This window comes from Melanostigma gelatinosum (genome assembly GCF_949748355.1).
Source record: "Melanostigma gelatinosum genome assembly, chromosome: 20".
In the NCBI taxonomy this organism is placed as follows: Eukaryota; Metazoa; Chordata; class Actinopteri; order Perciformes; family Zoarcidae; genus Melanostigma; species Melanostigma gelatinosum.
In genome coordinates, this window is record NC_136653.1 from 8,342,081 (window position 1) to 8,354,925 (window position 12,845).

The window sequence follows — 12,845 nt, forward strand, 5'->3', positions numbered from 1 at the left end:
TAAAAAACGGATTCCAGCCGTGTGAATTCTAACGTGGGTCCAATCAGGGGACAAAGCCCGGTTTGGCTTGTGTTGTACGGACAGCTGTACTGGCATTTTGAAAACAGGAGAAGAAAGAGCAGAGAGCAAAGAAAAGGGGGCAGAGAGGAGGAACGTCTGGAGAATAGGGGCTCAGTCAGAGGGTGTTGAAAAGAGCCTCCACCGGAACGCACCGCTGCATCCGAACAACTCCTCGGCCTCCGAAACGCCTTATGCTCTGTCCCTCCCTTCTTTCCTCTGCTTCACTCTTTATCCGAGCAGCTGTGAAGGGCACACACCTGGCTGCCATCCATCTGGCTGTGTGTGTGTGTGTGTGTGTATGCGTCCGTATTGATGTGAGTCTATTTAAAGAGGTCCTGCGCTGGCTTTCTAGGGTTGATTGCTCTCACCGGCAGTATTGTTCGTGTGGATTTGGCTGCCATGGCAATGACTACGCACGTACAGTGCAGCCCGGCCAATCACATTACGATGGCGCTGCTCTCCAGCTTCGGCTCTTATCTGCGGGACATGAACGTGTGCAGGGGAACACTCTCATTCCCTCAACAAAGGCCGCTGAGGTGCCCTTGAGCAAGGCAACGGACTCCCAAGAACTGGAGCGGCTGCAGCTCAGCGGCCAATAGCAGAGGCCTGTAATGTCTGAATGAAAGACTTGTTGCATCCTCTTTGAAATAAAGATTTTCTTCTGTGAAACTGTGAAAGGAAGAGCAACTGTGGACTGAGATCAAAGCGCTCTGTTTCAGCACATCCCCTCTGCTACAGTATGTCGGCCACAGCTCAACAATCTGGACGGAAGTGATTCTAAAAGATTCTTAACTCTTAGTCAGCATAAGAGAGAAAGTGCCAGTTCTTTGATGCCTCTTGTGTTTTAGCTCTCTCCCACACCTTTTCTCCCTTTCTGTTTGCCTGCAAGAAGTACAATGAATAAATGCTGTTCCTTTTTGATATTCTTTTACAGATGCTCTTTGTCAGACACCAGTGGAACTTGTCGGAAAAGAGACGGGAGTTGTTGTTTGTCGGACGATTATCCAGCTGATTTGATCGTGCTGGGTGTTAGGCACTCAGCAGTGCTGTCTCACACCTCTCTGGCAGCTGGCATGCACCACTTCTTTGTGTCTGTACCGTGCGTGAAGGTCTGCAGCAACAGCCTTGCAACTGAACGCTGCCGTGGTAATTTCCAACAATAGGCCCGTGAATCGCGCCGGGGAAGGAGGGTCGGGCTCGTGTCACAAATGATGCTTCAAAGGGGTGTTGTTCAAAGGGAAGCCACTGTTCTTTGAGCGCCAAATTGCTACCTGGCGCTTTCAAAGTTCTCCGCCGCCGAGCTCACGGCGGTGGAAAGGAATTAGCGGCGCTCGGCTGGACGGCGTGCGGCCAATTGGCGATGACGGCCCCCGAGACATGTGACACGCTTGCCATCCATTCTTCTCCTGCACCCCTCATCTTTCGCCTCTTTATCTTTTATCCCATTTTCTTGTCATTCACCATCCCCGTTCTTTCAACTTTTGTTCAGTGCTCGTTTCTGTTGTCTTTGTTTTGTCGTATTCCCTTTGTTTTTCTGTCTTTTCACCAAAGTTAAAGTTCGATACTTCACAGGGAGATTTGAATACAGCAGTGACATACCAACTTTGCTTGGTATGTTGAGTCCATCAGGCTGAAAGAAGTTTCTTTATCACGTTCAGAACAGGTTTATTAGCATCGGCAGTGCCACAGCCATGATCAACATGCACTTTCTCTCTCCTCCTCTCTCCTTAATACCCGCAGCATTCAGAGGACGACGACATGGTCCTCACCCCAGACGGCACACAAGAGTTCATGACCTTTGAGATCCCTCTGAGTGACTCGGGCTCGGCAGGGCTGGGGGTCAGCGTCAAGGGCAACAGGTCCAAGGAGAACCACGCCGACTTGGGCATCTTTGTGAAATCCATTATTAACGGAGGCGCTGCTAGCAAGGCAAGTAACCGCTCCCACCCACCTACGCTCTGACCATGACCTTGTTTTATTTCGTTTTTCGTTTTTTCGATTTTCTTGGAGAAAGGGCGCATGTGATCACAGAAACCGTGTCTCAGGAGCAGCCGCTGAATGTACACGTTGTTCCTGTTTAACACGAGCAGTATTCAGGAGGCACTGATGAGAATTTGAGATCATAACTTGGCTTTTTGTCCGCAGGACGGCCGCCTACGGGTCAACGACCAGCTCATCGCAGTCAACGGGGAGTCGCTGCACGGGATGACCAACCAGGACGCCATGGAGACGCTGCGCACATCCATGTCCGTAGAGGGCAACAAGCGGGGGATGATCCAGCTCGTCGTGGCCCGGCACGTGTCCAAAAACAATGAGGTAGCCTCACAGTCAGGGAGGAGTCACGCTGATGTGCTCGAGACCTAATTTGGCATCACAAGGAGACGGTCGGTCTTTTACATATTTCTTGAATCAGATATTGGTATTAGTATGAGCTACCACATCTCCAAGATGGCCCTTGCGTTTCACCTCCCTCATGTGTACACACATTTAGCATGAGGCGCACGATGTAAACACACAGCCGGCAGACACACACGCATGCTCTAATCCCACGGACAAGTGGAGGACATGTTGAATGCAGAAGAGGGATCGCTACATTTCAACTGCACTGGATGATAAACGAGAGTAGCTTTCCTCTCGGTTGCCTCTGGCCCTAATCTATCCTCCGTAGGTTTTTGTTGCTTTGAGATAGCTGGAGGAGGACCTTTACGAAGCGACCCCTCCTCCATGCAAATCTTCAAACAGTCCCCCCCCCCCCCCTTCACTGAGTTATGATTGACAGGCCTGCGGATAAAGGAATATGCATTGCGGCCAGGTGGATATTTGTCATTAGGCAACAGTCACGAATATTGGGGCGAGGGGGATTTCAGCTTGTTGAAATGCCCGTTGTGATATACTGTACGAATCCCTTTCTTGTGTTCTGTTTTCTTTCACATGCCGGAGTAAAAAAGCAGCATGATTTAGCTCAGCGTGATGTGCCAAGCACAGTGTGAGTGTATTTCAGGATTGCGGATTCATGTGCGAGTACAACACACTCGCCCTGCAGCCAGAGGTTGTAGATCAGGTTTGATTAGTGTTGCCGTGACTCTAATTGGACCCTGTGTCCTGTGGCTGTGTGTCAGTTTGGAGTACCCCGCTGAGCCCCAGTCCCCCCCCCCCCCCTCTGCCCTTCACCCTCCGAGCGCTCCGTCTCTCTCTCTTCTCACCACACGTCGCCCCCGACGCCCCGTGCGCTTGTTTTTCTTCTTGTTTTAATGTCAGTGCCCCCCCCCCCCCCCCCCCCCCCAACTTGTGATGCTCCGTAGTTTGCCAGGTAGAACATGGGATAAATACAGCCAGGGACTACAGTTGAAAAACAGGAACAAATGTATTCTGATGAAACTCCACAAGTCTCACTTGTATAAAAGAAGTGAGTCACACCGTGCAGTACGAGAGAGGACAGCACATGTTGACCTTCTCCTTCTTCAAAAGCATTTTTTCTTGTATTTGTTGAAAATACTCTTGCACAAAATACTTCTGAAAGCAGTCAATGAATCAAATGCTCTGAGAAAAAGAAGGAGAAAAGACTGTGGATTGAGTGGGCTGTCTTTCTGCCTACCAGGGTCAGCGGAGTCGTCCACAAGCTGCTGGCTCAGCAGCTGTGAGTCCTAACAGTAGCCATGCGCGTGGTTTACCAATCATTATAATATGTTTATGTCCGTTGCTATGATTTTGGGGGAGTGGCTTTGGAGGCTGTGAGGGAGCTCGTGCTTCAAGCTACTTCCATTGGAAGAGAGTCTGCAACACTGGGCTGGGTTTACCACTTGCTTGTCGTGATGAAAAATAAAACAATGCTGCAGTGTCAGCCTTCCATGATGATATTATAAACCACCGGGCAATGTCTTTGCATCTCGCAACCCTTGAGGTTAATGAACATGACTCCAACTGAATTGGATTATGTGACATCGGCCCAGCGGTACCTGAAGCACCACCCCCCACCAACGCAGCCCCATGCATTTTTTAAACACAGGGCTGTTTTCGATCTGCACAGCCCCCCCCCTTCCAAACTAGGGGAGAGGACACACGTCCCTCCAGGGACAGCTCAGCCCCACGGTTCAGTGAGCTCTATCACTCTGCTGTCCTCTTTAATCCCTCACCAGCAGGCAGACAGGTAGACGCACTGACACTGAGCAGACAGTTAAGGTCACAGACAAACACATTTTCAGAAACAGCAAAAATATATTTTATTATTACACTGTTGCTATGAAGGTGGAATGATGACGTTTTTACATTTTTACATTTTTGATCCATTTAGATAAGCAATTTAGAGAGACGTTTTGACAAGTGTGTACTTAAGTTTTCACTTATATATCAGTTGCTATGAGACGGTCTGTTGTGAGAGGAGGAGGAGACGTAACAGTGAATTTTAGATTCCATCCATTAAACTCCCATTACAGGCAATAACACAGCGCTGAAGATGCAGCGTTTTCAGGAGGCTGAGTGGTTTGAAGAGGGACATGAAGTCACCAGAGGAACTTTGAATACACTCACAGTGGAGAAAAGATAAGATTGTAAATGAAGGATTTAAGGTCAGTTGCGAACCTCGAATAAGAAAAGCGGCAGTTAAATGTCGACACAGGCTCCCGGCAGTTACAGCAGCCTCCCCTCTCCTCCCCCCCGCTCGGCTGTGTTGGCCGGGCAGATATGTGGGGAGCCAGCACCAGTTTGCCACTGTCACCCAAGCCGAATGGGACTGAGCACTGGAGGCCACCATTGAAATGAATCAGATCCATCACTGTCTGCAGGGGGAGAGGAGGCGAGCAGCACAGTCTAATGCATCGGGAGGAGGGAGTGTGGGCTTCGACGGGCGCAGCGTATCCAGGCCACCCCACTCCATGAAAATAGCATTGATTCCATCATCGCTTGGCACTGTGCGCTAAAGTACGATCAACTTTTCCTCCAAGTTTAACGTTTCTTAGTAGTTTAAGCTGGCTTGGTTTGGCCGGGGGTTTGCAAAAACCACAGACTCAAGTCACTGAACTGGCATCCATTTGCTTCTACAGGTCTCCCAGAAGCCCATTTGCTTCCAGGAGAATAGGGGCTAGATTCATCCAGGCATATCCTCTCAGTGGCTGGCAGACAAGTGTTTCAATAGGCGGGTTCATAGCGCTGATGATTATGCCCATGTCTGAGTACCTGGTCTATTTTTGATGTCATTAAAGCAATGAGTCGAAGAAGCAGAAAGGCAAAGGCAGAAGTGCTGATGAAGCTTCTTAAATGAGAAGCAAAATGTCTTCAGTTGGTTTTGAAAGCAGTCCTACTACTAATGCCTTATAATGCATGAGATGTGTGATCAGAAAGGCAGGCAGAAAAAGCAGTTCATCACATCTCAAATATGCTTAGCACTCACTCAAACACAGACACATGCACAGTGCTAAGACGTACCGGAACACTGACTCTTTTCCTGTGGTCTGGTTCCACAGATAGCCCGCGTTTGAAAAACTACCGTTCTGCCCCAGATAGTCAAACGATATGATTGGTCGCTGGCAATTAGTTTGAAGCATTATAATTGCATGGCTGCTTCAGAGACTGTTTAATTTCTCCTTCTATATCTGAGTTCTATAAATATATCGCCACATGTGTTTAAGCAATTTCATTTATGGAAAGTAATCTTAATTCCATTTATTTTTTTTATTTTTTGTTTGATTCTACGTTTTTAGTGCAACGACTCATCCTGGAGTCACAAACCCAAAGTCCTTTGACTGAACGGAATGCACATCTGTTCCAGTCGTTTGGTTCGATTTGTTTTCAACATTGTGCCCTCCATTGTTTTTGGTTTCTTAAAGATCTCCATTCATTCAATGATGCTGACATATGCACCACCCATCACCTTTCTTTTTGGGACGATCTGAAGCATAATCCTGTGTAGGGTTTTGGAAGTATGGTTGTAGAAATCGTAATGATACGGCAATGTTACATTCAATAGAAGAACCTCCAACAGCAATGTTCCACTAGCTTGGCAGTCATTTCCTTGCAGTGTTGCACAAATGTAAGAATTTGTCGTATGCTGAGCTGCAAAACAAAAGGGTGATCAGTTCCACTCATGGTTCATTGACACAGAGACCTCATTTATTAGCAGTTTATTTCAATGTTCGGTCTCCAAGTTGATCAGCTGCCCTCATCTCCACTGTGGCTAAAACTGACAAGTCGACCATTATGTGGGCAGATCAAAGAAGTCGGCTTATCATGAGACGCCATCAGAGCTCCTTTCAATACAGCGAGGATTATTAGAAAACTAAAATAACAGCTGATGTGTGGAGATTTAAAGTCTTGTTCTGCCAAGCATAAAAGATGGATGAAGATGGATTTTGTATCTGAGTTCATGTCTGAATCCCCCCCGCCCCCTCTCTCCTCCCCTCTTATCCTGCTTATGAACTTTCACTCAGTGGTGGATGTTTGTGTCTGTGTGTTGCAACAGCCGTGGCCGTTCATGACGAGACTCTGATATTTATCACACAGCAGCATCTAAAAGCAGACAGGCTGATGATAAGCGTGCTCGTGTCTGGGTTTCATTTCTCTGATTTGAAATTCATCGCATGACACGGGCGTACGCCTCTCTGTGCGCTTGTGCTGTTATTTACGGCCGATATCTCCAGCCAGACATCGACTGGTTTTAGTTTGACGGACTGGCTGTCTTGTGTTTTTTTTTTCCCAGCGCGACGGCAACTTGCCAATGAAGCAGCGCTTTAATCAGAGCAGCAAAAAGACACTTCCACCAAACCTTCCCCGGCTTCCCTGTCCGTGTTCGGGACTTCTACGCACTTCTACAGACTGAGTCAAATTTCACAGAGTACTATTTTTACACCGTGGCGCTCCGCCACCGAGTTCTCATGATAATTCACGAGATGGAGCTCATGCCTGAGGACGGTGGAGCTGTCACTTGAGTCCTTTCACTTCAGACATTTCTTCACTTTTACTTTCTTTTTGCGCTGGTCTCAGCACAGCTTCCTGTGAAGACCGCCTCAAGACGTAAATGTAAAGCTTTTATGTAAACGAAAGCATTCCCCCTATTTTGACCACTTGAAAGACTTTCCAGTCCAGCAACCCCAATTCTGTAAATACCACGTGGGACCAACAAAACCACTGCAAAGTTGCCCCGTGCATTTAGCCACCTGAGGAACTGGTTTCTGGTTTTCTCATTTCCCTAAGCCGCTGACACAGAACCGCATCTATCGGAATGTCCGGCTGTGTCTCGTGTTCAGCATATGAACCACCACTGATGCCGACATTTACCACACTGCTGGGGTTTTGATACGCACGACAGCGAATTAACGTCAACGCTTTAAATTGGAGAAATGTGACGGGCTGTTACGAGCCTGTCACATTTCTCCAATTTAAAGCATAAGGACAACAGAAGAACAGCATGCTGCCATCATGCCAACATCATATTACACGTGATAGGGGATTCACACCAAAAAAAAAGCAAAAGTGACCTCTTCTATTGTTCTACCTGAGGCAATTTGCTCTTTTATAATGACCCGCTATGGATCACAGCATGCTCTTCTATTTCCCAGCTCACCATGAGGGAACATGGTCAGGCTGAAACACTGCTTCATTATCGATGAGGAGCAGCAGCGGGGGGGCACAGGAGAAAGATCAAAGCACTTCATTCCCTGCGTTCACCTGAGCGTTGTTGCATCATCGGAGCTCGCAGACGCAGCAGCTTAACTCTGCGGAGAGAGCGGAGAGAACGGCTTATTCTGATTTCAAAGAGCACCGAAGGAGCCTCCTCAGCATGCCAATGGCCGTGTTTGTAATCCATTCCAAACGCGTTGCTTGTTAGTCACTAAGAGGACGTTTATGCAAAGAGACAAGGGGGGAAGGAAGTGGCAGGCCCTAACAAAAGATGCTCACTTGGACGAGAGAGGGGCTGATCGATAGAGCCTTGAGAGAGCTATCAATCAGAGCCCCGGCCCAGTAAATTATGCTTTTATTAGTATTGAGCTGACCACTGCTGGGAGAGACCTTAAAACATTGAGATGCTGGCCCACGTCGGAGGCTAGAGAAGGAGAGGGAAGTCGGTGTCGACCCCCCCCCACCCGGCCAAACTTAATACGCACTGATTGAATTCCAGTCAGATCATGACTTGTATGTACCACAGCTTCCCCGCTGTCATGGCAAATAGCAGTGATTCATGGGAAGCGGACGGAGCGAGGGCACAAAGCGGTGCACTCTGGGAAGTGCAGTTTGCAATGTAGGGGTGACTAAATTGAGGGAAGTAGATCGCAGAGGAGCAGAAATGCAATTCCGGCGCTGCTGGGCCCTCATTCCCAGCCGGCTCACTGAGGACTAACTCATTCAGGAACAGCGCGGGGAACTCAATAGGGCCAATTGAGAACATAATATATTGAATCTGGTGGTTGAGTGGGCTGCTTGGGCAAGGTGGAGGACTGTGGAGGGGAAGTGTGTGCTAAAAACTCAGGTGTTTTTCAGCAACATATACACGTGTATGTGAATACACACGCGCACACACACAGATTCCTTTCACTTTGCAGCATAGCACATATGGTGTTCACCTGTTAGCTGTTACTATTGCACTATACTTGAACATGGTCGGTCCACCAGTTTGGTCCAGCCTGGCATAGCTCAATAATAATAGCATGGATCACCATGGAAGAGATACGACAGAGTAGCCAGCCTCTGTATCACGTGACATACTCTGCTTATTTCTGACGCAACTGCAGCACTGTGCACAAAGAAGCTTCCTTCTTTCTGTTGGCCAGTTTGTCTCCTCAGTGCAGAATAGTGCTGTTTTCTGTCTTTTCTTAAAACGCAGTATGGATTGTTTGAACTGTACACTCAATGGGTCGTGGGACTGATTTGCATTGCGGTCTTGTATCAGTGCTGGAGGCGGTCCGCACTCCATTAGTGCAGCGGACGAGTAAACAACTCTGAGCTTCCGTTTCTGCGGGAATCAAAGCGAGCGCGATTGGATCTCACCCGGTTGTTGCTCGCATTGTGTTGGAGGAGAAGAAGAAGAAACATTCCTTTATTGGTCCCACAGTGGGGAAATTATTCTCTGCATTTGACCCATCCCTGTATATATAGGGAGCAGTGGGCTGCCAATGACAGGCGCCCGGGGAGCAGTTAGGGGTTCAGTGTGAACCCCTAACAGCCGTGAACACGTTACAGCCGTGGATCGAACCGGCGACCTTTCGGTTGGCGGACAACCCTCTCTTCCCAGTAAGCCACGGTCGCCCCCGAAAAGTTGAGCTCTTCTCAACTTCCCCCTGTACTGCCAATGGCCGCTGTTTCAAATCTATGTAAGACATTTGGTATGTCTTTAGTTGGAGAAGCAGCTGTGGTAGAACAGTTATTCTCACATACCCCTCTATTGTGCTGATTCCCCATGTGCATGATGTTCTTTTGTGAAATTGAGGTTTTACTAAGAACTCCTAAAAGGACCTGTGCACCCACTTTGGGAAGCACTGGCATTAGATGAGGCTCTAAGGTGGATGTGAGCAGCTAATGAAAGTAGGGTATCTAGCCAGCAGCGAGGCGAGTTGTGCCTGGGGCAGGATGCAGCAGCTTAAGGATTGTAATTACAGCATTATGGGGGAGGTTGACTGGAATAGGGCCACAGCAACAGGCTGAGACCAGGATAGGAGGCCAGGAAACAGCCACGGACGAGACATTATTAGCTTTAGTTGACAGCTTAAGACCAGCCCCGTCAACACACTGCTTCTTCTCCCTCACTGACTACTCAAGGTCAGGCAGATGCTGATGCACAGGCCAAAACACATTTTGTGCACGACTCTGCACTTACCACAAACGCATACAAACACATATGCACATGGATACAGGTAAACACACACACACGCTCCATTCACACAAATATCAGCATCACCTTGAGCGCACAAACACACAGGCTTTGCTTGGTGAGTCCAGCGGGAACTGAGCAGATGATCTTGACTGGGCTCAGTGTAAATCACAGTGCTCTGCCCTCTCCCTCAGTCAACAGGATAATCCACTCTGAAAGCGGCTAGATTAAGACAGATTAAACTCACGATGAGGTGATGATAAGCTGGATAAGAAAGGAATATGATCTCAACAGAGACACTGACAAACTTAAAGGAACGCGCTCTCTTTTGGACAAATCAACTCCTTTATCAACTAGATGTTGCTGTTTTTTTTTAGATGTAAACATTGTGATACCACAAAGCAGTTTTGTTTTATGAGGCAAATGGGAAAAGACCCAGATGTTGAATCACTGCTGCGGTATCAACTATCAGGCGATGGCAGATTTGACATGGAAATGTCACTGCTCGTCATGCACTCGTCAGGAAACATTCACAGGTCAGTAAACATGCACAAAGCATTAGCATGCACAGAGGCAGACTTAATTAATACTGGGTCCACAAAGATTAAGCAGCTGCCATTTTGCCTCTGTGTTAAGTTGATTCCAAAGTCTATTTGCTGTAGAAGCCAATGAATAGCTCTGAAAGGAGCCCGCTCGGCGCTCAGAGATAGAGGGAGACCGTTACACAGCGGTGCGTCTGAGGTCTCGTCCTCTTGACACATTCTATACATAATTTTCATATCATTTGGTCCTCGGCTGCTCGCTCTCTGTTCCACTCCGTCCACGCATTCTCTCACCTGAGACGCTCCATCTTACTTCTTTTCGACTCGTGACGGGTCCGACAGCAGATTAAAAAGTGCGGAGAGAGGTTGAGTAAAAGAGCGAGAGAAGCGGGTCAAATAAATCTTTATTTCCTTCAATTTCAGCCTCATTGAGACTGAATCATCCGGGGACACGCTTTTTATTATAAGGCTGCCAGTGGCCGTGCCTCTGATTGTAATTGTGTTGACCTAGCCCCCCATTTCACACACTCACACACACACACACACACACATTTTTCCCTCCTCGCACCTCCTTCTTATCAACACGGTGTCCCGATAAAGTCCGGCGCTCTCAACCTCATTAAACCTCTCATTCATATTAAACAGCCGATAGCTCCCTCCACCCTGCTCTGCGTCTCCCAAGGTATGCTACTCCCACGAGGAGGCGACTCGGCAGCACCCACACTGCACTTTCCTCCCCCCACAATCCCCCTTTTTCCTCCCCCCCGCCCCCATTTGTTGACCAAAAACTCCCCTCCTCTTTTTCTCTCCTCTTCCTCCTGCTCTCCTGTCTTCCTGCTGCTGCTGTTGTCTGATATTTTGCTCTCCTTTCTCTTGGCCGGGGGCCAGCAGAGTGTTGTGAGACATCAATATTAGCCAGGGCCTCCTGGTTAAAAGCATGCTCCAGGTACAAGGTTGAACTGCGTGCGACTATCTCGCTGTAAGCTATCTGTGATGGGTCCTGTACAGGGAGTTCTTCTCCAGTGCCTTCCCCCGGCTGCCCACAGGCTGCTATGAAGCATTGTGGGAAATAAGGCCAAGGCCCACGGTTTATTCTCTCACTCTCTGCACGTGGATGTGAGTTTTTTGTTTTTCACTGACTCTTGCTGCGGTAGCTCCATAGTATCTATCCCAAAAGAAATCCACTATTGGCTTTTGAAGGCTGAGCACAGTATCTGGGCCCAGTGGTTCCAGAACCGCTAACTGTGTCCCTCCTGCCAAAGACTGACACATGCTCCGAGTGTACAGTGGGCTCAATAACCAGCAGTGCGGCGTATCGACCACATGGCAAATGTCACTGGTCCATTTACTGGGCTTCATTGTTAGAGACAGCTGTCTATCGGCCTATGGGAAATCCATGGAGCTTTATCCGGCTCGGACTTCTACAGGAGCCGTTTCACACTGCTGAGCCAGAAAATACCCACGTAGGACGAGACGGACCCTGGAGCCCCGGTTCCACGTTTCTGGAGTATTGATGGCATCACATCATGCAGACCCATTTCTTCTTCTCTGTGTTGTTTGTGGGTGTATAGCTTCCTGTTTATGTGGTACCCGGAGTTTTTATTTGTGTCAACACATGTTCACTTGGGATTTTTGATTCTTTCAAAGGCACAATACATCGGTCCCAATTTAATTTACAGGGCTTTTAATGTATAGAATAATGCAAGATGATAGCTAAACATAAGTTATTCATGTTCTTTGATGCTGTAAAAAGTTTTAGTAAATCATTAGTCACAGTTAAAATAGTATATTAGTAGTAGAAAATTATGTTATTTTTAATCATTGTCTCTTGACAAACATAACTTAAACAGACGAAAGCAAATGTGTATTCGGAACATTGTTCACATTGGCCCTTTACCAAAAATATTGTTGTAAGTCTTTTTATCAGACCAAATGCAACCTTTGTTTGGCACTGTACCTTCTAGTAAGCCCCATGTCTGCTCTTCATCTCCCCTTGTTTCTGTAGGGAGCCCCTGCCAGCCCTTCGGTTCTAGAGCATCCCGTGAACTCTCTACTGGACAACCACGAGCGCCACATTTCCCACTCCGTGTATGAAAGCATCGAAGCCTTGGAGCCGCTGGCTAATACGATCGGACGCATTGGTGAGTGACATATCAGTGAGGTTCTTCCACCCTCCCTCTCTGCACCTCAGTGTCTCTTTCAACTTCTGACAGACTCGGCAAATTGGATTTTCTCTTCTTTTTTTTTGCCGGTCACTCCCCATTCAAATTGATGGGAAGTGTGGTCGACCTGCTAACCTGCTCATTGGATATATTTTGCCCTTAAATTGGTGCTGTCTGTAAACTGACACCCCCTGATACATGTTAGCATTCACCCCAGCCCCTCTGCTAGCGCCTCGGGTCAATTTCCATTGCACCCAGCTGGCAGTGGACTAAGATCTCGCCTCT

General features: G+C 47.9%; 1 protein-coding gene across 3 annotated transcripts in view; it reads left to right on the forward strand.

Annotated features, from left to right (window-relative positions):
• Window positions 1–12,845, forward strand: part of LOC306794148 (partitioning defective 3 homolog) — a gene marked incomplete at its 5' end in the record, with an annotated part of 334,738 nt that overhangs the window by 188,892 nt on the left and 133,001 nt on the right. For all 3 annotated transcript variants that reach the window (XM_079292080.1, XM_079292081.1, XM_079292082.1), the window contains 3 exons: window positions 1,801–1,989; window positions 2,206–2,376; window positions 12,404–12,539. In XM_079292080.1, coding sequence (XP_079148206.1) covers window positions 1,801–1,989; window positions 2,206–2,376; window positions 12,404–12,539 — 496 coding nt within the window. The remainder of the gene's footprint in view (window positions 1–1,800; window positions 1,990–2,205; window positions 2,377–12,403; window positions 12,540–12,845) is intronic.